Below are 27,860 nucleotides of genomic sequence, written 5' to 3'. Positions count from 1 at the left end.
GGCTTTGCAGGCAAGCACCTAACCACAAAGGCATCTCTCCAGCCCCCCAAACTTAATATTTTTTACTTATTTGAGAGACAGAGAGAGAGAGTTTGGGTAATCCAGGGGCTCTTCTTTTCAGTGCAAATGGACTCTAGACATATAACATGCACCATTTTGTGTGTTTTGCTTTACATGGGCATTGGGGAATTGAAACTGGGCTTGCAGGCTTTACAGGTAAATGCCTTTAAACCCCTAAGCTATCTCCCTAACCCAGAACTTAAAAAAAGAAAAAAAAATATTTGAGACACAGAAAATGAAACTACGGGTACACCAGGGCCTCTTCCCAGTGCAAACAAACTCCAAACTACAAAAGCATGTGTTATTCTGCATCTGACCAGCCCTCAGGAAGCAGAGGCAGGAGGATCACTGAGAGTTTGAGGCCACCCTGAGACTACATTGTGGATTCCAGGTCAGCCTGGGCTAGAGTGAGACCCTACCTCAAAAAAAAAAAAAAAAAAAAAAAAAAAAAAAAAAAAAGCTTGGACAATCATAGCTTTTGAAACACTAAGCACCACCTGATGAAGTTGGCCAGTTCTGGGTCCTCTATCAGTTCTCCCTGGTTCACTGTAGCAGTTGATGGCCAAGACCCTACCTAAAAATTATGTTCCTTTTGTTTGTTTCCATATAGGGTCTTACTCTGTAGCCCCAGACTGGCCTTTAACTCACAACAATCTTCCTATCTCAGCCTTTGGAGTACCCACCATGCCCAGCTAAGATTCTGTGCTTGAAGCCAAATGGGCACATTCATTTTTTTTTAAATTTTTTTTGTTTATTTGAGAGTGACAAACAGAGAAAGAGGCAGATAGAGAATGGGTTTGCCAGGGTCTCCAGCCACTGCAAACAGACTCCAGGTGCATATGCCACCTTGTGCATCTGGCGTACACGGGTCCTGGGGAATATGAGCCTTGAAACGGGGTCTTTGGGCTTCACGGGCAAGCATTTAACCGCTATCTCTTCATTTGTTTAACTAAGCACTTAGCTACCAAAATGAGAAGGATCCAGTCTTCTCTCCATGGGCTGCAGGAGTGGGAGGGTGGGCAAAGGGGTAGCAAACAGGGCGTCCTGGAGTGTGATCAGGATGGATTGAGTCCCCTTTTCCAAGAGGCACTCAACACTAAAGTTGGTAGCCTCTTGACTCTACACTTATCAGTGGTACAACTGATTCAGAACCCAGATGGCTTCTCTGGATAATAAGACTCAGGCAAAGGGAGCCACCTAGAACCTGCTGGCCCCAAACAAGCCAGCCCCCAGTTGCAGGAACCCAGAACTCAAGGAGAGTAACAAGCACCCATCCCATTTCAGTCCCATCCCCATCTGAGTCTCCTTTCTGTGAGACTGGCCTAGGTCTTCCAGAGGCTTGTGAGAGTTGGCTGGAGTCCCATGCCCCTAACAAGCATCAGCTGTGAAGCACGGTTCCTCAGCGCCTAGATGGTATTCCGGAAGTGCTCGACTATTTGTTCATAGTCATGTTCATCCATATCTGCAAAAGGATCTGGGTCAGGCAGAAGGTACGGCTCAGTGGTACAGCATTTGCCCAGCACACTTGATGTCCTGAGTTCCATCCCTAGCATTGAAGAGGGAAAAGAAAGTCCAGGTCATTAAGAATCTTTGTCAGAGGGTTGGAGAGATGGCTTAGCAGTTAAGGCACTTGCCTGCAAAGCCAAAGGGCCTGGATTAGATTCCCCAGTACCCACAGAAGCCAGATGCACAATGTGGTACATGTGTGTGAAGTTCGTTTGCAGTGGCTTGGATCCCTGACACACTCATTTTCTCTCCCTCTCTCTCCCTCTTCCCCTCTCTCAAATAAATAAATAAAAATAAAAAAATAAGCCAGGTGTGGTGGCGCACACCTTTAATCCAGCACCAGGAAGGCAGAGGTAGGTGGATCACCATGAGTTGAAGGTCACCCTGAGACTATAGCGAATTCCAGGTCAGCCTGGGCAAGAGCGAGACCCTACCTGGGCAAGAGTGAGACCCTACCTTGAAAAAAGAAAAATATTTGTCAGAGAGATGGCTCAGTAATCTCTCAGTACCCACACAAAGCCAGATGCACTAAGTGGCACATGAATCTCAAGTTTGTTTGCAGTTGCAGGAGGCCCAGGTGCTCCCATACTCTCTCTTTCTCAAACAAAAAACAGAACAGGGATGGAGAGAGGGTTTCATGGTTAAGGTGCTTGCCTGTGAAGCCTAAAGACCCATGTTCAAGTTCCCAGGTCCCACATAAGCCAGACACACAGTGATGCAAGCGTGCAAGGTTGCACATGCACACACGCATTTGAGTTCAATCGCAGTGGCTGGAGGCCCTGAGGCATCAATTCTCTCCCTCACTTGCATTAAAAAAAAAAAAAAAGGCCAGTCTGTTGGGCTTGCCTCAAAAAAATAAAAATAGGGCTGGAGAGATGGCTTAGCAGTTAAGGCACTTGCCTGTGAAGCCTGAGGACCCATCTCCAGATCCTGCTGCATTAGCCAGATGCACAAAGGTGAGGCAAGCGCAAGGTTGCACATGCCCACTAGGTGGCGCAAGCATCTATAGTTCAATTGCAGTGGCTGAGGCCTTGGCAGGCCAATTCTTTGTCTCCCTCTTTCTCTCTCTCTGAAATAAAAATTTTTAAATATTTTATTTATTTATTATTTGAGAGAGGGAGAAAGAGAAAGAGGCAGAGAGAGAAAAATGGGCACTCCAGGTCCTCTAGCCACTACAAGCAAACTCCAGATGCATATGCCACCCTTGTGCATCTGACTTACATGGGTCCTGGGGAATCAAACCAGGGTCCTTAGGTTTTTCAGGCAAATGCTTAACCACTAAGTCATTTCCTCAGTCCTGAAGTTAATTTTTTTAAAAATAAAATAAATATTTTTTAGCCGGGCGTGGTGGCTTAATCTCAGCACTCGGGAGGCAGAGGTAGGAGGATTTCCATGAGTTTGAGGCCACCCTGAGACTCCATAGTGAATTCCAGGTCAGCCTGGGCTAAAGTGAGACCCTACCTTAAAAATTAAAAGAAAAAACACACACACACACACACACACACACATAAAACAGGCATGGTAGTGCATGCCTGTAATCCCAGCACTGGGGAGGCAGAGGTAGGAGGATCACCATGAGTTCAAGGCCACCCTGAGACTACATAGAGCTACCTTGGGGGAAAAAAGAAACAAAACAGGATATCATTAGGCAAGTTCCTTCCCCTTTTCAGTTTCCTCACCTGAGTAGGGAAGGGCTTCGCGGGGTTTGGAGCTCATGTGAGAAGAAACAAGGAACCTTTTTACCTGACTTACTCCTTACCAGGCTTGTCCCTCAACTGGGGAGCACAGCAGGCCCCCAGGCAGGGCCCGCGTGGAGATGGGGTCCACAGAAGAGCAGGTGGAAAGGGAGAAGAACACAGGGCATGGGCTGAAGGAACTCACCTGGAGTCTGAGTTTGAGGACTGGACTGGAGGCTCTTGTGGGTGGGAATCTTGCTGTATAGATCTGATTTGTCCTTGGAGAAGCCGGGCAAAGTCTCTGCCTTGGGTCTGGGCAGTAGTGGGGAATCCTGTGATCCCAAGAACTGAGATGACTGAGTGGGAGGAAAAGCACACGCCATTGTCCCAAGAAACAGCGATAGACGTCATGCCGCGCAATTCACCTACAATGTCACTGTGGTGGTTTGATTCAGATGCCCCCCATAAATTTAGGTGTTGAATGCTGGCTTCCCAGCAGATTTGGGAATTAATGTCTCCTGGACACAGTGTATTGTTGGGGGCGGGCTTATGGGTGTTATAGCCAGTGTCCCCATGCCAGTGTTTGGCACGCTCTCCTGTTCCTGTTACCCACCTTATGTGGACTGGGGGTGATGTCCACCCTCTGCTCATGCCATCATTTTCCCTGCCATTGTGGAGCTTCCCCTCGAGCCTGTAAGCCAAAATAAACCTCTTTTTCCCATAAGCTGCTCTTGGTTGGGTGATTTCTAACAGCAATGCGAACCTGACTGCAACAGTCACTTCTCTTTCTACCTTTCAATGAGAGGTTTTTGGGACCCCAGGTGAGTTTGCTTATGAAAGGAGAAGGTGTGCTTTACATGAGTGCTTGGGAATTGACACCCAGGCTGCAGGCTTTGAAAGCAAACAACTTTAACCTCTGACCCATCTCCCTAGCAAGTCCTGGCCCCCCAGCCCAGGTGCTTTTTTTTTTTTTTTCCTTCAGTTTTATCTATTTATTTGTGGGAGAGGGATATATCAAGGTCTCTTGCTGCTAAAAAAAAAAAAAAAAAAAAAAAAAAATCCCATTCCAGTTTATTGTGAATGGCTGAAGAATTGAACCCAGGGCCTGAAAGATTTTCAAGTAAACGCCTTTAACTACTGAACCATCTTCCCCGCTTCCCCAACTATGTGGGGTTTTTTGTTTGTTTTGTTTTGTTTTTGATTTTTGAGGTAGGCTCTCACTCTAGCCCAGGCTGACCTGGAATTCACTCTGTAGTCTCAGGGTGGCCTTGAACTCATGGCAATCCTCCTACCTCTGCCTCCCAAGTGCTGGGATTAAAGGCATGTGCCACCATGTCCGGCACTCCATGTGTTTTGTTTTGTTTTTGAGGCAAGCCCAACAGACTGGCTTTTTTTAATGTGCGAGAGATAGAGAGGAGAGAGAGACAATTGGCATGCCAAGGCCTCCAGCCACTGTAATCGAACTCCAGACGCTTGTGCCAACTTGTGCGCCTATATAACCTTGCCCGCTTGCATCGCCTTGTACGTCTGGCTTACGTGGGACCTGGAGAATTGAACATGAGTCTTTAGGCTTCACAGGCAAGTGCCTTCACTGCTAAGCCATCTCTCCGGCCCTGCATGTGGTTTTGATTCAAGCACATGAACAGTCTTTGTCAGGGGAGAAAAGGGTCAGTAGGAAATGAAGGTAAGGCTGGGGACTGGGGACAGGGTGACCATGTATGTTCTCTGTCTGGGCTCAGTGATTGTTGTTTCAATTTTGCTGATGGGGCAGGGGGACCAAAGGGGAGACATGTCAAGAAAGGAATGGCAAAGCCTCAGAATGGAGCTCCAGGTGAGAGGGGTCCCAGAAGGAAGCAGATTTGCTGAACTCCCACCACCTGCCATGATGTCTGCTCTGATGACCTCTAGGGAGCTGCTCTGGTCACCAACCATTCCCATTTTACCAATGAAAAGAGAGAGAGAGCTTTGTCACCACCCTGGCAGGAACAGGCATTCACTGCTAGACCGAGATTTGGACTCCAGAACAATATCTGTGATCTCTGAAACCAGCCGTCTCCCCCACACCGTGCTTTAGAGAGCACATGGTACCACTCTCCTGGCCAGTGGTGCAGACTCTGATGCCCAGAGAGGAAAAGGGCACTGCTGGAGAGCCAGGACAAGGACTGAGCCCAACCACACCATGTGGAGCCAAGAGGGAGACAGGACTCTCAATTCTCTGTGCTGTGTTCTTATTTTTATTTATTTGAGAAAAAGAGAAAGAAAGGGCATGCCAGGGTCTCCAGCCATTGCAAACAACCTCCAGACACATGTGCCATCTTATGTATCTGGCTTACATGGGTCCTTTAGCTTTGCAGGCACTAAACCATCTCAGCAGCCCATTTAACTTTTTTTTTTTTTTTTTTGAGGCAGGGTCTCACTCTAGCCCAGGCTATCGTGGAATTCATCATGGAATCTCAGGGTGGCCTCAAACTGTCAGCGATCCTCCTACCTCTGCCTCCCGAGTGCTGGGATTAAAGGCATGCGCCACCACACCTGGCTTAAAATTTTATTTATTTGTGTTGTGTTCTTTTCAGCACTGTCACAGGGGCCCTGGACTGCTAGAAAATTACTATACCACCCCTATGTCATGAACATGAGTCCCCTGTGAAGCTGAGACCATTTAGGACTCATCTTTTTAAAAATATTTTTTATTTATTTGAGAGAAGGAGAAAGAGAAAGAGGCAGATAGAGAGAGAATTGGACATGTTAGGGCCTCCAGCTTCTGCAAACAAACTCCAGATGCATGTGCCACCTTATGCATCTGACTTATGTCATTCCTGAGGAGTTGAACCTGTGTCCTCTGGCTTTGCAGGCAAGCACCTTAATTGCTAAGCCATGTCTCCAGCCCAGGACTCATCTTTTTAACCTCTGTTGCCATACAATTACCCATACAGTACTACATATAAGCCTCCTGAGGTCCCCAAACATTATTCTTGTTAGAAAATAGTTTAGGCCAGACATGGTGGTACATGCCTTTAATCCCAGCATTTGACAGGCAGAAATAGGAGGATTGTTTTGAGTTCAAGGCCAGCTCAAGACTACATAGTGAATTCCAAGTCAGCCTGGGCTAGAACAGCCTGAGCTACCTTGGAAAATAAAAAACAAACAGTTTGGGTAGCTGTCAAGCACACAGGCTATCCTGTTATATCTGTTATCAAATAACCTAGTCACCTCTTAGCTTTGTGAGCTCAGGTGAATTGGCTCTCTGTGTCTGTCTTCTAAGTCAAAAAGAGAATAACAGGGCTTGAGAAATGGCTAAGCAGTTAAGGAGCTTGCCTGTGAAGCCTAAGGGCCCAGGTTTGATTCCCCAGTACCCACATAAGCCAGATGCACAAGGTGGTGCATGCACCTGGAGTTCATTTGCAGTGGCTGGAGGTATGGTGCACCCATTATCTCTATCTTTCTCTCTCAAATAAATACATACAATTAAAAAAAAAAAGATGGCTGGCTGTGGTGGAGCATGTCTTTAATCCCAGCACTCAGGAGGCAGAGGTAGGAGGATCGCCTTGAGTTCAAGGCCAGACTGAGACTACATAGTTAATTCCAGGTCAGCCTGAGCTAGAGTGAGACCCTACCTCAAAATAAAAAAATAATCAAAAAAAAAAGATGGCTGGGCTGGAGAAATGGCTTAGCAGTTAAGGTGCTTGCCTGCAAAGCCTACAGATCCATGCTTGATTCTCCAGATCCCACGTAAGCTAGACACACAAAGGTGAGGCAAGTACAAGGTCTCACATGCCCAATAGTTGGCACAAGCATCTGGAGTTCGATACCAGTGGCTGAGGCCTTGGTATGCCAATTCTCTCTCTCTCTCTCTCTCTCTCTCTCTCTCTCTCTAAAATAAAAGAAAAAAGAGGGCTGGAGAGATGGCTTAGCCCTTAAGCGCTTGCCTGTGAAGCCTAAGGACCCTGGTTTGAGGCTCGATTCCCCAGGACCCACGTTAGCCAGATGCACAAGGGGCGCAAGCCCTTGCACGCCCATTCTCTCTCACTGCCTCATTCTCTGTCTGTAACTCTCAAATAAATAAAGAAAAAGAAAATAGAGCACTGGAGAAATGGCTTAGCTGTTAAGGCCCTTGGCTGTGAAGCCTAAGAACTCATGTTCAAATCTCCAGGTCCCTTATAGCCAGACGCAGTGATGCAAGCACATAATGTCACACATGCGCCACAAGGGGGCGCACACACCTGGAGTTTGTTAGTAGCGGCTGAAGACCCTGGTGTGCCCATTCTCTCCCTCTCTCTCCACTTCTCTCTCTCTCTCAAAAATAAAAAAATTAATAACAATAAGTACATAAAAAGAGAACAGGCAAGGCATGGTGGCTCATGCCTTTAATACCAGCACTTGGGGGGCAGAGGTAGGTGGATCGCCATGAGCTCAAGTCCACCCTGAAACTACATAGTGAATTCCAAGTCAGCCTACCTCAAAAAGCAAAACCCTACCTCAAAGAGAAAGAGAGAGAGAGAGAAACACTGAAAAGAATAAGGATGCCTCCCCTCAGTGTGTGTTGTGAGAACAGGACAGTAGGACTGTGCAGATTTAAGGGGCCAGCCATGGAGTAGCGAGGCCACAGGAAGCAGCGAACACCAGGCGGGCATTGCGGGCGCATCCCTCAACATGTATGTGCCACTCCACCCCACCCTGGCCAGTTCTAAGATGCTCCTGACCAACCTCATGCCCTCTACTTCCCAGAAACTTTCATCTGGGCTTAGAACCCACCCTCTTTCCTTTTCTTTGTATTAGTGGCGATTGAACCCAGGGCCTTGTGCGTGCTGGGCAAGCTTTCTATCACTGAGGGTAACTGGAAGGTAAAGCAGTTTGAATGCGTCCCCGCCACAACTGTGATCCCCTTTGGCTTGCAGCAGGTGGAGTCCCTGCCCCCACACAACTCTCTCTCTCCCTTTCTCTCTCTCTCTCTCTCTCGCTCTATGTGTGTGTGTGCGCGCGCGCGCGTGTGCGTGTGTTGTTGTTGTTATTATTGGGTTGTTGTTTTTGTCGAGGTAGGGTCTCATTCTAGCTCAGGCTGACCTGGAATTCACTATGTAGTCTCAGGATGTCCTCGAACTCTCAGCAGTCCTCCTACCTCTGCCTCCCAAGTGCTGAGATTAAAGTCATGCGCCACCACGCCCGGCTTCATTGTTTATATTTTTAGTGTTGCTTATTATTTTGTTCTGTGTGTTCATGATCATGTCTCCCTGCCACCTCACTGTCAGCATGCTGGGATCACAGCCCCGCCATGGCCTGCGCTCCGGGGATGGGACACGGGTGCTCCAGCTTGAGTGGCAAGCACTTTGTCCTTTGAGTCATCTCCCCAGCCCCCAACTCTTTTTAGCCAGAGAATGCAGTACAATCAACTGAAAGTGACATTCCCCCAGGCTATAGACATAGCAGTGAGATGACAGAGGGGAACAAGGCCACTTAATCTCAGGGGTCTGTCACCTTGTCCCCCAAGCCTGGAGGAGGAACAGTACTAGCAAGAGGCCCAGTCTGTGCAGTGCCAAGCTGCAGCCCTGGCATCCTCTGTGGCTGCATCAGGGATCACAGAGGGGTAAGCAGAGATGTCCAAGGAGGGCCAGACTGGAGTCCAATCATGAAGGACCCCGGTGCCATGTGGAGCCGCTGAAAGGTTTCAGCACATGGAGCCCAGAGGTAACCAGGGAAGGATCTGGGAAGCCATCTTGACAGCTGTCGAGGAAGGGTGCAAAAGCCACTAAAAGAGGTTCACTGAGGAACTCATGAGGCTCCCCCACTTGAGAATGACGGCAGGGTGACAGAGAGAGGAAACACATCTGAACCCGGAGCCAAGGTTTATGCTGGAGTCCAGGCCTCCCACTCATGACCTGGGATGTCGGGTGCACCTCAGGGTCTCCATCCTCATTTTCTCAAAGTATAAAATATGGATAATCAGGGCTGGAGAGATAGATGGCTTAGCAGCTAAGGCGCTTGCCTATGAAGCCTATGGAGCCAGGTTCAGTTCCCTAGCACCCAGGTAAAGGCGGATACACAAGGTGGCACATGTGTCTGGAGTTTGTTTGTGGTGGCTACAGGCTCTGGCATGCCCTCCCTCCTTCTCTAGCTCTTTCTCTATTAAGTAAATACATATTTTTTAAATATATGGATAATCCACACAAATTGTGAGGGGTGAATGGAGTAATGGATGCAAAAGGTGAGACTTTATAAACTGCAAGTTCTAGACAAATTAGGGGAAACGTGATAGGCAAAGAAACGGTGGAGAGCTAGAGACATAGTTCAGTTGGCACAGTGCTTGCCTGGCATGTGTGAAGCGCTGGCTTCCATCCTCAGCACTGCATAAACCGGGTATGCTGGGGCACAGCTGTAATCCTAACATACGCAACCTTTTAGGACTAACCATTGTCTCCCTGTCAATCTCAGCCTACACAGCAAGTTCAAGGCCAGTCTGAGCCACACAATGCCATGTATAGAAGAAGGAGGAAGGGTGGAGGAAGAGGAGGAAGATAACAGGAATGAAAGAGGAGGAAAAGTAAAAGAAAGAGAAGGAGAAGGAAGGAAGAAATAGAAATTGAAGGACCCACCAGGTATGGTGGCGCATGCCTTTAATGCCAGCACTTAGGAGGCAGAGGTAGGAGGATCGCCATGAGTTTGAAGACAGCCTGAGACTACAAAGTGAATTCCATACCAGCCTGGGCTAGAGGGAGGCCCTACCTCAAAAAAAAAAAACAAAATAAAAAAGAAAGAAATAAAGAGAGAGAGAAAGAAATAACAGAAAGACCCAACAGGTAACCCCTCTCTGCCCACTTAGATTATAATAGTACCTTGATGCCTTCCTTCTGGCTGTCCTTTCTTTTCTGCTTCTGCTCGCTGAGGTGCTGGCTCAGACGCTGGCTCTTTGGGGGCCTGGGCGGAGGGGCTTGGCTCTCAAAGGCTGGTAGCTTCCGAAGGCTATAATAGAAGGCATCTGACAACTCCTCCACTGTGACCATGGGAAGAGGCCCAGTCAGTTGGCCTGGCTGCCCCACAGCTTCCATCACAGTCAGGTCCAGCCACCGAGGAGGGATCTCAAAGCACATCCCCGGCTGGGAGTCCAGGCTCACCACCAGGAAGGGTTCTGTGATCTTCTCCTCCAGCCGCAGGCTCCGGAAGGAGACCAGAGGGTCCATAGGATAGTGAGTGTCCTTAGCCACCACTTTGACCTCACAGGGCAGTGAGAACTGGTCAATCAGATCTGAGAGACTATAGCACCGGCCATCCTTCACCTCCTCCACGAAACCACCAGAAAGGTAGAAGGGCAACAGAATCTGTTTTTGGTCCTCCACCGACTCATATACATCCTCCTCTTCCTCCCCAGCCTGCTCACTCAGTCGCTGACATATCAAGACATCTATGTCCTGTTCCTGGGTCCCATATGCCTGGCCAGGTCCCAACACCTCCAGCCGGTCACCCACAACCAGGGAGGATAAGTCAGGGCTCTCCTCTCCATCCACGTCACAGTCTTTCGTGGCCACCACTCGGAGGCGCTGGCCTGGCTGAAAAGCACCCAGGAGGTCATAGATAGTGGAGAACTCTCTCGGCCGCCGACGTAGCTTTCCCTGGTAAGCCCCAGAGATCATGAAATGTCTGGGTACCTTTTGGCCCTTGCTTGAGGCTAGGACTCGCCAGGTTGGTGAGGCCAGGCCATAGATGCAGAGCCTCTGGCCTTTGTGCAGGGAGGCCACCCACTGGCTGAGAAAGATGGGTGGGCCCTCTGGAACCTCCAGGATCTCCGTGGAGAAGGGAAAGGGGCCTCCTTGGGCTAGGATATCACTAAGCAGCAGCGGTTTGATGAAGTGGACATGCTGAGAGGAGACGGTGACATCCTCCACATCAACCTCCAGGGCAGAGGGGATCTTAACGATGGTCCTACGCACTGTGGGGGGAAGGTCAGCTCAGGGGCACAGCACACACCAGAGCAGTGATTGGCACATGCTGGCCTCCTTCCTATTTTCATCTTTTCTACTAACAGTTTCCTAGTGTACTACATTCTTCGCCCAATTTTCTTTCAACCTCTTTTTTAAAAATTATTATTTTCAGGGCTGGAGAGATGGCTCAGTGGTTAAAGGCACTTGCTTGAAAGCCTGAGGGCCAGGGTTGATTCCCCAGTACCCACATAAAGCCAGATATACAAAGTGGTGCATGCAGCTGGAGTTCATTTGCAAAAGCAAGACGCCCTGGTACACCTATTCTCATTCCTATTCTCTCTCTCTCTCCTTGCAAATAAATGATAAATTTAAAAAAAAATTAGGGCTGGAGCGATGGCTTAGAGGTTTAGGCACCTGCCTGCAAAGCCAAAGGACCCAAGTTAAATTCCCCAGGACCCACGTAAGCCATATGCACAAGGGGGTGCATGCATCTGGAGTTTGTTTCCAATGGCTGGAGGTCCTGGCGCACCCATTCTCTCTCTCTCCCCCACCTATTTCTCTCACTCAAATAAATAAATAAAAATAAATATCAGAAAAGATGAAAAAACTTTAGCTGGATGTGGTGGTACACATCTTTAACCCCCACACTTGGGAGGCTGAGGTAGGAGGATCCCCATGAGTATGAGGCCAGCCCGGGACTACAGAGTTCTTTTTTTTTTGTTTGTTTTTGCTGTGTTTTTGAGGTAGGGTCTCACTCTAGCCCAGGCTGACCTGGAATTCACTATGTAATCACAGGGTGGCCTTGAACTCATGGCTATTCTCCTACCTCTACCCCCCCACACACACACCAGCCCAGTGCTGTGATTAAAGGCATGTGCCACCACACCCGGCTAAAAAAAATTTTTTTTAATAAATTATTAACCAGGTGTGGTGGCACATGCCTTTAATCCCAGAATTTGAGAGACAGCCTCTCAAATTCTGGGATTAAAGGCATGTGCCACCACACCTGACCCAATAATTTTTTTCCAATAGTTAAAAAAATATTTTATTTATTTATTTATTTATTTTTATTTTTATTTATTTATTTATTTGAGAGCGACAGACACAGAGAGAAAGACAGATAGAAGGAGAGAGAGAGAATGGGCACGCCAGGGCTTCCAGCCTCTGCAAACGAACTCCAGACACGTGCGCCCCCTTGTGCATCTGGCTAATGTGGGACCTGGGGAACCGAGCCTCGAACCGGGGTCCTTAGGCTTCACAGGCAAGCGCTTAACCGCTAAGCCATCTCTCCAGCCCTTATTTATTTTTTAAATTGAATTTATTATTATTTCTTTCTTTCTTCGAGAGAGAGATACAGAAATGTGCAGGTAGAGAGAAAGAATGGGTGTGCCAGGCCTCCAGCCACTGCAAACAAACTCCAGGTGCGTGTGCCCCCTTGTGCATCTGGCTTATGTACGTCCTGGGGAGTCAAACCTGGGTCCTGTGGCTTTGCAGGCAAGCGACTTAATGGCTAAGCCATCTCTTCAGCTGTTATTTTATTTATTTATTTGAGACTGAGAGAAATAAACAGAGAGAGAGGTGGAGGAAGATAGAGAATGGGCACGCCAAGGCCTCCAGCTGCTGCAAATGAACTCCAGATGCATGTGCTACCTTGGGTATCTGGATTACATGGGTCCTGGGAATTGAACCTAGGTCCTTTGGCTTTAACCTTTGGCCTTAGCTGCTAAGGCATCTCTCCAGCCCACTAAGAATTATTTTTAAACATTCATAAAATTGAATATTGTAGTGTACCCTCATAAACCCATCACACCAGATTCAATACTAACTCAGGTCTTATCTGCTTTCATCTGCATCCTCCCTCAGCAACTCTCCTCCATTGGATCACTGAATCAGGGTAGGGTGGTGTCCGTGTGTGATCCCAAAACTGTGCGTTCAAGGCTGGCCTCAGCTACATAGCAAGTCTGAGGCTAGCCTGAGTAATATGGGACCCTGTCTCACAAACAAGAGCACACACTCACAAGACATATTACACATACAAGTAACATGCTATCTGAACAGGCAGTGGTGGAGGGGCCACGTACTACACAAGGACGGAGTAAGGGGTACACTCTGGAAGGTCAGGGTAGTCAACTTGAGGGTCTGATGCTTAAATTTATAAATATTTATTTATTTATTTGAGAGAGAGAGAGAAAGAGGTAGATTGAGAGAAAGAGAGAATCGGCGGGCCAGGGCCTCCAGCCACTGCAAATTAACACCAGACGCATGCGCCGCGCCCCCTTGTGCATCTGGCTTATGTGGGTCCTGGGGAATCAAACTGTGGTCCTTAGGCTTCACAGGCAAACACCTTAACCACTAAGCCATTTCCGCAGCCCTGATGCTTAAATTTAAACTGCAAGGATGAAAAAAGTCAGCCTGGGCTACAGTGAGACCCCACCTCACAAAGAGAGTAAGAGATGGTATGAACCCCAGTAGATAAAATGCATATGTATGTGCTGTGTTTAGAAAGAAAAAAAAAAGCAAAAACACAACACTTGTCCAGAAGTTTGCCTTTTCTTTTTTTCTTTTTCAAGGTAGGGTTTCACTTTAGCCCTGCATAACCTGTAATTCACTATGTATTCTCAGTGACCTCAAACTCATAATGATCCTCTTACCTCCCAAATGCTGGATTAAAGGTATGCACTACCACACCTGGTCCTTTAAAAACAAATCATTTATTGGGCTGGAGGGACAGCTTAGTGGTTAAGGCCTTTGCCTGCAAAGCCAAAGGACCCAGATTTGATTCCCCAGGACCCACGTTAGCCAGATGCACAAGGGAGCATGCGCGTCTGGAGTTTGTTTGCAGAGGCGGGGGGGCCCTGCCGCATCCATTCTCTCACACTTTCTCCCTTTTTCTCTGTCAAATAATTAAATAGGAAGTTAAAAAATTATTTATTTGTAGGCAGAGAGGGAGAGAGACATAGAGAAGAGAGAGAGAGAGAGAAAATGGGTTCAGTAGGGCCTCCAGCCACTACAAATGAACTACAGATGTATACACCACTTTGTGTATCTAGCTTTACATACCAGGGAATCAAACCCAGATCACTAGGCTTTGAAGGCAAGTGCCTTAACCCCTGAGCCATCTCTCTAACCCTGGGGCCTTTCTTTCTTTCTTTTCTTTTTCGAGGTAGGGTGTCACGGTAGTCCAGACCTACCTAGAACTCACTCTGTATTCCCTGGCTGGCCTTGAGCTAACATAGATTCTCCTACCTCTCCCTCTGAGTGCTGGGATTAAAGGCTCTCAGCAAGGTTTTGTTTTCAAGAGGAGAGTGCAGATTGATCTTCCTTCAAATAAGAAAACACACACTTACACAAACACAAAAAAACAATCCTATCATGCCATGAGTGGTGACTTTGGTGTGCATATTTAAAAGAGAAAGATTGTAAGTTCAAGGCCTGCTTGAGCTACATTTCGATTTCAAGGCCAACCTGAGAGATACCCTGTTTCAAAATAATAATAAGGGCTGGAGAGATGGCTTAGTGGTTAAGGTGCTTGGCTGCAAAGCCAAAGGGCTCAGGTTCAATTCCCCAGGACTTACATAAGCCAGATATACAAGGTGGCACATGTATCTGGAGTTCGTTTGCAGTGGTTGGAGGCCCTGGCATGCCCATTCTCTCTGTCTCTGTCTTTCTCTCTTTCTCAAATAAATGAATGCAATATTAAAAAACTTCTTAAAAAAATAAAATAAAAAGGAAACTGGAGCTGGGCATGGTGGCACACACCTTTAATCCTAGCACTCAGGAGGCACAGGTAGAAGGATTACTGTGAGTTCGAGGCCATGCTGAGACTCCATAGTGAATTCCAGGTCAGTCTGAGGTAGACTGAGACCCTACCTCGAAAAACCAAAAAAAAAAAAAAAAAAAGGAAGCTGGGCATGGTGGTGTATGCCTTTAATCCCAGCACTTGGAAGGCAGAGGTAAGAGGACTGCCGTGTGTTTGAGGCCACCTTGAGAATACAGTGAATCCCAGGTCAGCCTGGGCTAGAGCATGACCCTACTTCGAAAAACCAAATAATTAAATAGATGAAATAAAAGGAAAATAAGCCAGACATGGTGGCACACACCTTTAATCCCAGGACTCAGGAGGCAAAGGTAGGAGGATCTCTGTGAGTTCGAGGCCGCCCTGATATTAGACAGTGAATTCCAGGTCAGCCTGGGCTAGAGTGAGACCCTACCTAGAAAATCATATATATATATAATAAAATAAAAAGAAAAAGGAAAAGGAAAGAAAGAAAGATATATGGTCAGTGGTAATGCTGTCAACCTGGTGTGGGACCTGCTTTGGATAAATGAAAAGAATTCATGAGAAAATCAAGAAAATTCAATTACCAAGTGAACACTGTGGTTAAGTGGTAAAGTGAAGGAGTCACTTGTCTGTGTGTATAGTGGAAAAAAACAAAAACTGGGGGTGACATACAGTTTTGAAGCATTTGCCTAGCATGTACAAGGTTCTGAGTTCAAACCCTAGCACTTCTTTTCTTAAAAAAATTGATTTTTATTTATTTATTAGATACAGAGAGAGAGATTGAGAGAGAGAGAGAGAAGGAAAGAGAGTGCATGCCAGTGCCTCTACACAGTGCAAATGAACTCCAGACACCTGTGCCATCATATGCATCTGGCTTATGTGGGATCTGGGGAATTGAACCAAGGTCCTTAGTCTTCACAGGCAAAGGCAAACACCTTTTAACTACTAAGCCATCTCTCCAGCCGCTTCTTCTTCTTCTTTTTTTCCCCACAATTTATCTACATGGGTGGAGGTGCATACCAGGGCTTCCTGCTGCTGTAACCAAGCAGACACACATGCCTTTTTATAAGTTTTTGGAGATAGTGTCTCACTGTAGCCCAGGCTGACCTGGAATTCACTTTGTTGTATCAGGCTGACTTCAAACTCACAGTGATCTTACATCTCTGCCTCCCAAGCCCACCCCACCGCACCCCACGCAATTTTTTGCATCCAGTTTACATGGGTGGCTTGGGAATTGAACCTGTGCCAGGCACACTTTGCAAGTAATTACCTTTAACCACTGAGCACCTTCCTAGTCCCACTACCTTCTTTTGTTTGGTTTGTTGTTTGATTTATTTTTTGTTTTGTTTTTACAAGAGAGAGAGAACTGGTGCACCAGGGCCTTAGCCACTGCTGTCGAGCTCCAGTCACAGGCACCGCCTTGTGCACCCATGCAACCTTGTGCTCATGTGGCACCTAGTGCGTCTGGCTTACATGGGTTCTGGGGAGTGGAACCTGGGTCCTTAAGCTTCGCAGACAAGTGCTTTCACCACTAAGCCATCTCTCCAGCCCTTATATATATTCTTTTGTGTGGCAAGGTCTCACTCTAAACAAGGCTGACCTGAAACTCATTCTGTAGCCCAGGATGGCTACTCTCAGAAATCCTTCTATTTCAGCCTCCTAAGTGCTAGGATTAAAAGCACGCACCACCACACCTTGCTAACTACCTTCTTTAATTAAAAAAAAAAAAAAAAAAGTAAGGCTGGAGAGATGGCTTAATGGTTAAAGCCCATATTAACCAGATGCACAAAGGTGAGGCAAGCGCAAGGTAGCACATGCCCACTAGGTGGCGCAAGCACCTGTAGTTTGATTTCGGTGGCTGAGTCCCTCCTGTGCCAATTTTCTTTCTCTCTTCTCTCTGTCTCTCTCTCTCTTTCCCTAAAATTAAAAAAAAAAAAAAAAAGAGAGAGAGAGTAAACTAAGCTTGGTAGTGCATGCCTTTAATCCCACTGGGGAGGTATAGTTAGGAGGATCACCATGAGTTCAAGGCCACCCTGAGACTACATAGTAAATTCCAGGTCAGCTTGGACTAGTGAGACTCTACCTCAAAAAAAAAAAAAAAAAAAAAAAAAGTAAAAGGGGAAATAAACAGAATGTGATGCTGTGTTCTTATAATTCTAGCAGTGAGGCTGAGGCAGGAGGATTACAAATTCAAGGCCAGCCTGGACTACTTAGTAAGTCCCTACCTCAAAAACTTGAACTTGGCTCCACAATCTGCCAGCAACCCGGACTACCTGCTCTGCAGGTAGCTACCGAGGAACAGAAACTAGGTCTCAGCATTCCTGTGCTCCAGGGAAGAGACCTGCTCCCACTGTTCTACCTCCGTCCAGACTTGGCCTCTGGTAGGTGAGTCTGGCCAGGTTCCATCTGCTAATCACACCGAGCTGCCCATGCCGGCACAGGCCTGTCCACGGAGCACCCCCATGACGCAGCTGGAGGTGCAAGGGGACGGCGTCCAAAGAGAGGCCTTCAGGCAGACTTCTTGTTGTTGAGTGACATCTCCAGCCCTCAAGGAGAGACCTTCAGGAAAACTAAGTTCTATTGCACTACCAATCAAGGTTTTATGTCTCTTGGGCTGGACAGATGGCTTAATGGTTAAGGTGCATGCCTGCAAAACCTAAGGACCCAGATTCGATTCTCCAGCATCCACATATAGCCAGATGCTCAAGGTGTTGCATGTCTATAGTTCATTTGCAGTGGCTACAGGCCCTGGCATGCCCATTCTCTCTCTTTCTCTTTCGAGATAGGGTCTCGCTCTAGCCCAGGCTAACCTGGAATTCACTATGTTGTCTCAGGCTAGCCTTGAACTCACAGGAATCCTCCTACCTCTGCCTCCCAAATGCACCACCACATCCAGCTCTCTCTGTCTCTCTCTATATCTCTCTCAAAAAAATAAATAAATAAATTTGAAAAATATTTAAAAATAAGATTTTATGTCTCAGTAGTATGTCTCTTTGTACCAGCTGCTATCAATCTCGGAACTCAATTTTTGCCAGTCATATAAAGTGCCAGGAACCTCATGCATGTTTATTTCATTTTTCTATCTTCCTTTACACCACATCTCTCACTTAATTGAGCACCTGACATCATATATGCTAGGTAAGCCCCCTGGAGCCCTGGATTATCCACAGAGCTGGGGCTGTCACTCATCAGGGAAGTTTCCAGCAACCCTCTCCCACCTGCCCAGGTGACTCACTGTGCATGATGGCATGGATCTCATACTGAGGCCGCAGGATGACGAAGTGCCAGGGAAGGCTGGGGCAGGTGAACACAAGGTCTTTTACAGATGGGTCCTTCAAGACCTGGAGCAGGGTTTGGGGAGGACTAGACTCCCGTTTCCAGAAAAGCCCCTTCTGAGACAGAGGCACGTAGTAGACGACCTCCTGGGTTCCCAAGCCCTGGACACAGCGTGCACAAGGGATCCCAAGGTGCATTTCCACAGCCTCAAGCATGAGGGTCTGGTCCTCAGGCACCGCCCTGGCTTTTGTGACAATTCTGTGGGCCGACGTGAAACAAATGGGCAGCTGTGCAGAGCTCTGGGTTACACCGGCGATGAGGTCCTCCAGGGTCGTGTAGCTCTGGTTGCTTCTGAAGGGTCTGAAGAGACCTTAGGGGTTCAGCAAAGCACGGAAGAATAAGATCTTTACTCTGGTCCTGCCATCAAGCCGGCCAGGATCCCCACCTCTGGGACAGGTGTAAATGACTGTGTGAATGGACAATGTCACTGACAAGAGTGGCACACAGGATGTCATCATTGGAGTCACAGAGAATGGAATAAGGACATATCATCCAGCAAGGACACAAATGACTCCCCATGTTTTCCTACCTCCTGATGCCTATCTGCCTCAAACTTTGTGGGTATCTCCTTCCTTCCAGATGCTTCTCCACAACTCCAATGCCACACATCCAAAATCTATGGTCTCCATCCCGAGATAGCACTTTTGTCCCTCTCTTCCAAACTAGAACTCCAGAAGCTCGAGTGCCCTCTGACTACCCACCACCTCATCTTGTCTGCCAGCCCCGCCCAACCACTCTCCAGCCACTCCTGAGGCCCCAGGCATCCTTCTGCCACTAACTGACCCGAACAGCCCACTTCCAGAAGCAATGATTTCCTGCTCTAAATCCACAGCCCAAATCTAATTAAGGAAATATTTAAAACCTGGACTGAGGGAGACATGCTACAAAAGTACTAGTCTGGCCGGGCATGGTGGCGCACGTCTTTAATCCCAGCACTCAGGAGGCAGAGGTAGGAGGATCACCATGAGTTCGAGGCCACCCTGAGACTACATAGTGAATTCCAGGTCAGCCTGAGCTAGAGTGAGATGCTACCTCAAAAAACAAAACAAAACAAAACAAAACAAAAAAAAAAAAAAGACTAGCCTGGAGGCTGAGGAGATGGCTTAGTTGTTAAAGACTCTTGCTTGCAAATTATGCTGACCTGGGGTCAATTCCCTAGCCACCCAAGTAAAGCCAGACCCAGAAAGTGGCACAAGTGTCTGGCATTATGTTTGCAGTGCCAAGAGGTCTCAACACATGTGCACACGTGTATATGCAAATACTTAATTAATTTAAAAAGATCTTTAGGGGCTGGAGAGATTGCTCAGTGGTTAAAAGCACTTGCTTGGAAAGCTTCATAGAGTGGGTTCAAGTCCCTAATACACATGTAAAGCCAGATGCACAAAGTGGTACACACCTCTGGAGTTCTTTTCCAGTGGCTACAGGCCCTGGCATGCCCCAATCTTTCTCTTTCACTCTCTCTTCTTGCAAATAAATTTTAAAAAATATATTTCCGGGTATGGTGGTGCACGCCTTTAATCCCACAACTTGGGAGGCAGAGGTAGGAGGATTGCCATGAGTTGGAGACCACCCTGAGACTACATAATAAATTCCAGGTCAGCTTGAGCTACAGTGAGACGCTACCTTGGAAAACCAAAAAAAAAAAAAAAAAAAAGAAAGAAAGAAAGATAAATAGATAGATAGATAGAGAAAAGGAAGGAAGAGGGAAGGAGAGGGGAAGGAAAGAGAGGCGGAGGTAAGAGGATCCCTGTGACTTGGAGGCCAGTCTGGAACTACAGAATGTGTTTCAGGTCAGCTTGGGCTAGAGTAAGACCCTACCTGGGAGAAACAAAAGCAAGGTAGAGAGTGACGGAGGACACCCAACATCAACCTCTGACACCTCCAGCATGGGCATGAACCCCCCTGCACTGCCGAGGCACCTCTCTAATCCTGGGGCCCTCTCTAAACCAAATGCCTACTTCTGGACTCTCGCCATCCTCTCACTGCCATTCCAGAAGGGCCCTGGCTCATCCCGAGTCCACACGACCAGCTCCCCACAGAGCCTGGCACACATGGATCTGTCAGGAGATGTCTGATGGGCAGATGTGTGAGCCAGCACAGACACTGGGCCCTGGGCAAAGACCTGGAGTGGAGGCAGATGTGATTAGAAGGTGGCAGGGAGAAAGCATGGCCACACCAAGCCCAGGGCATTCTTAGACCACACTTAAGGCACCCTTGGCCTTCAGGCCACATTGTGGTAGTTGTGACACCCTCATGTGCAAAGCCAGAGGGGTAGGAGTGATGTTTGGGATGGCAAGCCCACTCCCAAGCGACCCACGGACACGCTGGAGGGTGCTAGAGCACACCGAGACATACAGCTTACCTGGGAAGTTGGGGGAGATCTCCAAGGTCTGACCTGTCTTTGGGTTCTCACAGACCACCTTCAGGAGATGAACCTGGGTGACCTTGATCAAGTCTCCTGTGGAGAGGCAGCATTCCTTCCCAGAGAGCTCATAGATGGAGCCTGTGCAGACATGGACAAAGTTTCTTTTCTTTTCTTTTTTTAAACAGGAAGGTCAAACACTAAGTGGCCTATGACCTGTTTCTCACAAGCTCTGCTTGGCTTTTCCCGCTGCCTAGGCTCCTTTGCCTGTGTTTCTCAGTCCTGGAGATTGAACCCAGGGCTTCAAGCATGCTAGGCAAGGCCTCTACTTCTGAGCTGCATCTCCGGCCTTCTTCCCTGCCTTTCCTTACTGGAAGGCAGCTGGCTCTTCTGCCATCCTCAGGCAGTGCAAGCTGTCTGTGCTTCCTCTGAGCAGGAGATGTCCCCCATGATGCCTTTCTCTTTCCCTTGTCCCGCTGTGCCCCTCCTACACTGAGCCCACACATGCGCTGGTGCATTTCAGCCCATGTACAGCGGGCACAGGGCCCAGGCTCTGAGGGGGTGTTCCCATAGTACATAATCCAGTGAACCCCACTCCCTTCCTGACAGCTCTGAAATCAGCTCAGAGCATGTCAGTAACTCTCTGCAGATCACACAGTTAGCAGGCACTCAGCTCTCCTAATACTAGCTTTCTCCTTGCGATGCATTTTTTTTGTTATTGTTTTATTTATTTGCATGTGTGTATATGTGGATGTAGGTGTGTAGGCACGCCAGGGTATCTTGCAGTGATTGCCCATCCATCTTTACGTGGGTGGCTGAGGAATTAAACCCAGGCCAACTGGCTTTGTAAGCAAATGCCTTTACCCCCTTCGCTATTTAGCTATTTTCCCAGCCCCAGATGACTTGCTTTAAAGGAGGACATGGAGGCTGCCAGGGCACCACCCTGAATCTCAGGGGTCCACTCATCTGGCTCAAAGTGCTGCAGCCATGGGAGAACCTGGAAGATGCTAAAGGAAGATCTAACCAGGCTGGAGAGACGGCTTAGCTGCGAAGGTGCTTGCTTGCGAAGCCTAAGAACTCCTGTTCCAATCCTCCAGATCTCAAGTATTGCCATACCCGTGATGCAAGCGTGCAGTACCACCCATGCCCACAAGGGGACGCATGCGTCTGGAGTTCATTCACAGGGGCTGAAAGCCCCTGGCTCTCCCATTCTCCGTCTTTCTCTCTCTCTTTCTCTTAAAAAAATAAAAAGCTCAGGGTCCATTGCAGAAGAGGTGATGGAAAGAATGTACGAGCCAAAGAAGGGCACCACTCCTTACAATGCAACTGTCCAGACAGAAATTAACCTCCATATCCACGACCTCGCAGTGCTTAGCAATACCTTCGCAAGACCCTCATAATAGGAGTAAAAGATGATGACATCAAATTAAAAGACTGACTAATTGAGAGGGGGGGGATATGATGGCGAATAGAATTGTGAAGGGGAAAGCGAGGGAGGGGAGGGAAATATCATGGTTTATTGTCTGTTAAGTATAGAAGTTGTCAACTAAAAAAAAAAAGATCTCAAGGCAGCAGGCACAGGCTCTCCATCCAGCTGGTGGAGAAGCTATGAGGCTGCAGGCGACAGAGGCTTGAGGCTACCTGACACTATCTCCTCCCCAGAACAGCCCCAGTGGAGATGCTCACATCCACCCTGAAACACTGAAGACCGCCTCACTCTAATCCCCCAGGACACGCACACGGTGTGTCTATAGCGTCAGTGTGCGTGGGAAAGTCTCACCTGTAGGGTTATATATACCCAGCCCTGTGCTAAGTGTCACTCATGCTTCGCTGCCCTGAAGACATTTGCCCCCCCCCCTTCAGTGGGGGGAAGTTCCTCTATACTAAATAATGCCGCTTTGCCGGTTATATTTCCTAAAAATGATACATCCTCAGGGAGGCACCCACTTGTAATGTATTCGGGTGACTGAGGCAGGAGGATCTTGAGTTTTAGGCCAGCCTGGGCTGTGTAGCAAGATCCTGACTCAAAATAAAGTGAAAAAGGACAGGGGAATGTTGCCTCCGTGGTAGAGTGCTTGCCTAGCATGGGCAAGGCTCTGGGTTCCGTCCTCAACAGAAGGTAATAGTGACTCATGACTATAATCCCAGCAGTCAGGAGGACCACCATGAGTTCAAGGCCAACTTGGGCTACAGAGTGAGGTCCAGGTCAGCCTGGGCTACAGTGAGACCCTGTCTCATAAAAGGGGAGTGAGCGGCTGGGTGTGGTGCCACACGCCTTCAATCCTAGCACTGGGGAGACAAAGGTAGGAGGATCGCCAGGAGTTTGAGGCCACCCTGAGACTACATAGTGAATTCCAGGTCAGCCTGGGCTACAGTGAGACCCTATCTCGAAAAACAAAACCAAACACAAAAAGGAGTGTGAGGGGAGAGGAGGGGAAATGGCTCAGTGGTTAAAGGCCCTTGCTTGCAAAGTCTGCCATCTTGGGTTTGATTCCCCAGTACTTATATAAAAGCCAGATGCACAAAGTGGTGTATGTGTCTGGAGTTCATTTGCAGCAGCAAGAGGCCCTGGTGCATCCATGCTGTCTTTCTCTGCTCACAAATAAATAAATAATATTATTTTAAAAATCAGGAGCCAGAGCTAGGAGTGGTGGCGCATGCCTTTAATTCCAACACTTGGGAGGCAGAGGTAGGAGAATCACCATGAGTTCAAGGCCACCCTGAGACTACATAATGAATTCCAGGTCAGCCTGGGCCAGAGTAAGGCCTTACCTCGAAAAACTAAAAAAGAGAGAGAAAAAAAAATCAGGAGCCAGTTGTGATGGTGCACACCTTTCATCCCAGCAGAGGTAGGAGGAGCACCATTAGTTCAAAAAGCCACCCTGAGACTACATGGTGAATTCCAGATCATCCTGGACTAGAGTGAGACCCTACCTTGAAAAAATAAAACAATCAGGGGGTGGAAAAGTCCAGGGTGTGTGCCTCTAAAACTGGCACTCCTAGCCATGGGGTCAGACACTCTGGGGCACCCTGCTCTTCACCTGCCTCTATTGGTGTGGCCATCTGTCCTCCACCCTACTTGTAAACCCTTACCTTGTCATGTCCTCTAGCCACATCACCCCAATTTCTATCATGTCTCACCCATCAGGTCAGGCAAAATGAGGAAACAGAGATATTGTGCCACAGGCAGTCAGTCGAGGGAGAATGAGAGGGTCAAAGGGGGTTGGGCCTGGGCTATGGAAAGAGTAAATAGATCCCAAGATCCTACCTACAGGAAGCCACCAGAGGTAGTCATAACTTGAACTCAGACCCACCAAATTCCCACACTGACCTGGAAAAACCCGCTGTGAGGTGGTGGCCCCTGTGTGGTCCTCCTTGGTTTGGATCCAGTCAACCCCCAGGACACTGTGCGGACAGCTGCTATGTCAGAGTCAGCTCCCCACTCCAGGGAGCAGCACGGGACAGGGTGCTCATGAAAATTGTGCTCTCTTAGGGAGGTGACTGTACCCAGCTCGCTAGCATCTTGGTTCCCTCTCTCATTGGGCACCCACAGCACTTCTCTCCTCACAGAGCAGCCTGAGCTCCCATCCAATGCTCTCCCTGTCAGTCCCTGGCCCCTTACTCTTTTGGGCAGTCACCAATGACTGTGTCCCTGCTGTGACATCTCTGCTGGGAACCAGGAGGAGGAGACATACAGGTGTGGGCAAGAGGCAAAGATCAGGGAAAGCTTCCTGGAGGAAGAGGCATTGAATCTGAGAACTGAAGCCGTGATCAGTCCAGATGCTACTCACTGTCTAGCAGAGGGCCAAGGAGGGAAGAAGGAAGGACGGCAGTGTAGGGAGCAGTGGGAGGGCAGGGACAGGATGGTGTGGCTGATTCTATTAGCTTAATGGTCTACCATTATCTCTAGATCAAGATCTTGACATGATTCCCCAGTGGGAGGGGAGGGGAAGGCTTGGCTCTCAAAGGCTGGTAGCTTCCGAAGGCTATAATAGAAGGCATCTGACAACTCCTCCACTGTGACCATGGGAAGAGGCCCAGTCAGTTGGCCTGGCTGCCCCTCAGCTTCCATCACAGTCAGGTCCAGCCACCGAGGAGGGATCTCAAAGCACATCCCCGGCTGGGAGTCCAGGCTCACCACCAGGAAGGGTTCTGTGATCTTCTCCTCCAGCCGCAGGCTCCGGAAGGAGACCAGAGGGTCCATAGGATAGTGAGTGTCCTTAGCCACCACTTTGACCTCACAGGGCAGTGAGAACTGGTCAATCAGATCTGAGAGACTATAGCACCGGCCATCCTTCACCTCCTCCACGAAACCACCAGAAGGGTAGAAGGGCAACAGAATCTGTTTTTGGTCCTCCACCGACTCATATGCATCCTCCTCTTCCTCCCCAGCCTGCTCACTCAGTCGCTGACATATCAAGACATCTATGTCCTGTTCCTGGGTCCCACATACCTGGTCAGGTCCCAACACCTCCAGCCGGTCACCCACAACCAGGGAGGATAAGTCAGGGCTCTCCTCTCCATCCACGTCACAGTCTTTCGTGGCCACCAGTGGATCAATTGCTCAGTGGTTCAAGGCACTTGCCTGCAAAGCCTGCTGGTCTGCAGTACTCACACGAAGGCAAGACGCACAAGTGTTTCATGTGTCTGGAGTTCCTTGCACTAGTAGCAGACTCTGGTGTAGCCATACTTTTTCTCTCTCTCATAAGTGAATAACTATTTTTGCTGGGTATGCTGGCACACCCCTTTAATTCCAGCACTTAGAAGGCAGAAGTAGCTGGAGGACTGAAGTGATTCAAGGCTAGCCTGGAACTACAAAGTGAGTTCCCGATCAGCCTGTGCTAGAGTGAGACTCCACCTTGAAAAAAAAAGTATTTTATTCTATTTATTTGGCAGAGAAAGAGGGAGGGAGAGAGAAAGAGAGAGAGAGAGAGAGAGAACGGGCACGCCCGGGGCCTCCAGCCAGTGCAAAGCAACTCCAGATACATGCGCCCCTGTGCATGTGACTAACGTGGGTCCTGAAGAATCGAACCTGGGTCCTTTGGCTTTATAGCCAAACACTTTAACCGCTAAGTCATCCCTCCAGCCTTTTTTTTTTTTAAGGAAAAAGAAAAAGAAGAAACAACAAGCGAGGCAGGGTAGTAACCTCCTGCAACCCTAACACTCAGGGGACAGAGGTCAGCCAGGACTACATAATGAAATCCTGTAAGGAAGGAGAGAGAGAGGGAGATAGAGAAAGAGAAAGGAAGGAAGGAAGGAAGGAAGGAAGGAAGTAAGTAAGGAAGGAAGTAAGTAAGTAAGTCATGGTGGCGCACACCTTTAATCCCACCACTCGAGAGGCAGAGGTAGGAGGATCACCATAAATTCAAGACCACCCTGAGACTACACAGCAAATTGCAGGTCAGCGTGAGCTACAGTGAGACCCTACCTTGGAAAACCAAAAAAAAGAAAGAAAAGAAAGAAAGAAAGAAAGAAAGAAAGAAAGAAAGAAAGAAAGGGAAAAGGAAGGAAGAGGGAAGGAGGGGGAGGAAAGAAGGAAGAATGGGAGGGAGGAAAAGAATCCAGCCAGGCATCTATAGCACTCAGGAGGCTGAGGTAGGAAGACTGTGGAAAGTTTGAGGTCAACCTAGGCTAGAGCAGCACCCTGCCTCAGGAAGAAAAAGAAAAAGAAGAAAAAGAAAGAAAGAAAAAGTGTCTTGAGAGATGACTCAGCGGTTAAGACACTTGCGGGCAAAGCTTAATGACCCGGGTTTGATTCCCCAGTACCCAAGTAAAGTCAGATGCAGAAGATGGTAAATATATCTGGAATTTGCAGCGGTTGGAGGCTCTGGTGCACCCATTCTCTCCCTCTCCTTCCCTCTTTCTCTCTACCTCATCTCTCTCTCTCCCATAAATAAGAAAAATAAAATATTTTAAATAAATAAATTAATTTAAAAAAAAAAGAAAAAGAAAAAGAAAAGAAAAAGGAAAGCCAGGAGTGGTGGCGCACACTTTTAATCCCAGCACTCTGGAGGCAGAGGTAGGAGGATCACTGAGAGTTCAAGGCCACCCTGAGACTACAGAGTGAATTCCAAGTCAACCTGAGCTAGAGTGAGACCCTACCTTGAAAAAAAAAGGAAGAAGGAAGAAAAGGAAAAAGAACAAGGACGGTGAATGTTCTAATTCCACCTCCCTAGAACAGTGGACAACACTCCATCTTCTTCATTCATCATCATCATCATCATCAAGACAGGGTCTCCTCTGTCTTGTTCAGGTTGGCCTTGGCTCAGTTCCACCGACTTTCTGTGCTGAACTCACTGATTTCTGATTACCGGGCACGGGGCAAAAGCGATCCCCACTTCCAGGGAAGCAAAAACCCAGGGGTCATTCCAACCCGTTTGCAGCTTCCTCGTTTCCTCCTTCACCCACTCTGTAGCTCAGGCTGGCCTGGACCTCACTAATACAGTCCAGGCTGCCCTTGAGCTCACGGCAATCCTCCTGCCTCAGTCTCCCCCAGATAACCCAGCCGCTCACCCTCCTGGTAGACTCCGGAGCAGACCCGCAGCACGCGCGGGAGGGAGGCGGGGTCCAGCGCTCTCGCGAAGTCCTGCAGCGGCACCGACTCCATGGCGGCGGCTCGGAGCCGGCGGCGGGTCCGCGGGCGCTGGGGGTCAGCCGGGCAGCCCCGCCGCGCCGCAGCCCGAGGCCGCGCCCACCGAGGGACACGCCCCCGCGGCCACGCCCCCACCGCCCCCGGCGAGACCCGAAACGTCCCTTTTTCTTGGTTTGTTTCCTCGTCGCTAAAATGAGCGCTCGGTATCTTTCTTTACCTTGGTAATACGACTTTCAGAGCAGATCGGGACTTAATAGCAGTAAGATTTTTGCTGTTGTTTAAAAAAAAAGTTATTTAGATCGGGATGTGGTGGCTCACGCCCTTAATCCCCGCACTAGGAGGACTACCATGAGTTCGAGGCCACCCTCAGACGACATAGTGAATTCCATGTCAACCTGAGCTAGAGTCAGACCCTACTTCAACGAAAAGAAAAATTAAAAAAAAAAAAAGCAACTTGTTGAGCCAGATATGGTGGTATCACATACTTGTAATCCCAGCACTCCAGAGGCTGAGGCAGGACTGTAAATTCAAAGTCATCTTGAGTTACATAGTAAGGCTTTATCCCCCAAAAAGAAAAACAAATGACCATATAACCCAGCAAGTCTGTATCTAAGTAGAAATAGAATTGGAAATAGAA

The 27,860-nt window shown here is 48.3% G+C and overlaps 1 protein-coding gene across 3 annotated transcripts; it reads right to left on the bottom strand.

Annotated features, from left to right (window-relative positions):
- Positions 1-929: 929 nt before the first annotated feature.
- On the bottom strand, positions 930-27,247 carry Themis2 (thymocyte selection associated family member 2). Of its 3 annotated transcripts, none has more exons than XM_045150424.1 (6): positions 27,145-27,247; positions 20,632-20,772; positions 18,169-18,579; positions 10,070-11,160; positions 3,448-3,598; positions 930-1,606 (listed from the first exon to the last, which is right to left on the bottom strand). In XM_045150424.1, exons 1-6 carry the CDS (start codon positions 27,236-27,238, stop codon positions 1,467-1,469), a joined length of 2,028 nt encoding a protein of 675 aa, XP_045006359.1. In that variant the 5' UTR covers positions 27,239-27,247; the 3' UTR covers positions 930-1,466. The 3 variants fall into 3 exon arrangements, with proteins under 3 accessions (XP_045006359.1, XP_045006360.1, XP_045006361.1); XM_045150425.1 differs by having other exon boundaries at positions 3,448-3,574; XM_045150426.1 differs by lacking the exon at positions 10,070-11,160.
- Between the last annotated feature and the right edge of the window lie 613 nt (positions 27,248-27,860).

Source organism: Jaculus jaculus, chromosome 5, assembly GCF_020740685.1.
Source record: "Jaculus jaculus isolate mJacJac1 chromosome 5, mJacJac1.mat.Y.cur, whole genome shotgun sequence".
NCBI lineage: Eukaryota > Metazoa > Chordata > Mammalia > Rodentia > Dipodidae > Jaculus > Jaculus jaculus.
This window is presented reverse-complemented; position numbering and strand designations above follow the sequence as displayed.

Coding starts and splice junctions, on each gene's coding strand:
- Themis2 (XM_045150424.1), bottom strand. CDS start 27,238: ATGGAGTCGGTGCCGCTGCAGGACTTCGCGAGAGCGCTGGACCCCGCC. Junction 18,580..20,631: donor GATCTCCCCCAACTTCCCAG/GTAAGCTGTATG, acceptor TGAACCCCTAAG/GTCTCTTCAGACCCTTCAGA. Junction 1,607..3,447: donor TCCTCAAACTCAGACTCCAG/GTGAGTTCCTTC, acceptor CTTCAATGCTAG/GGATGGAACTCAGGACATCA.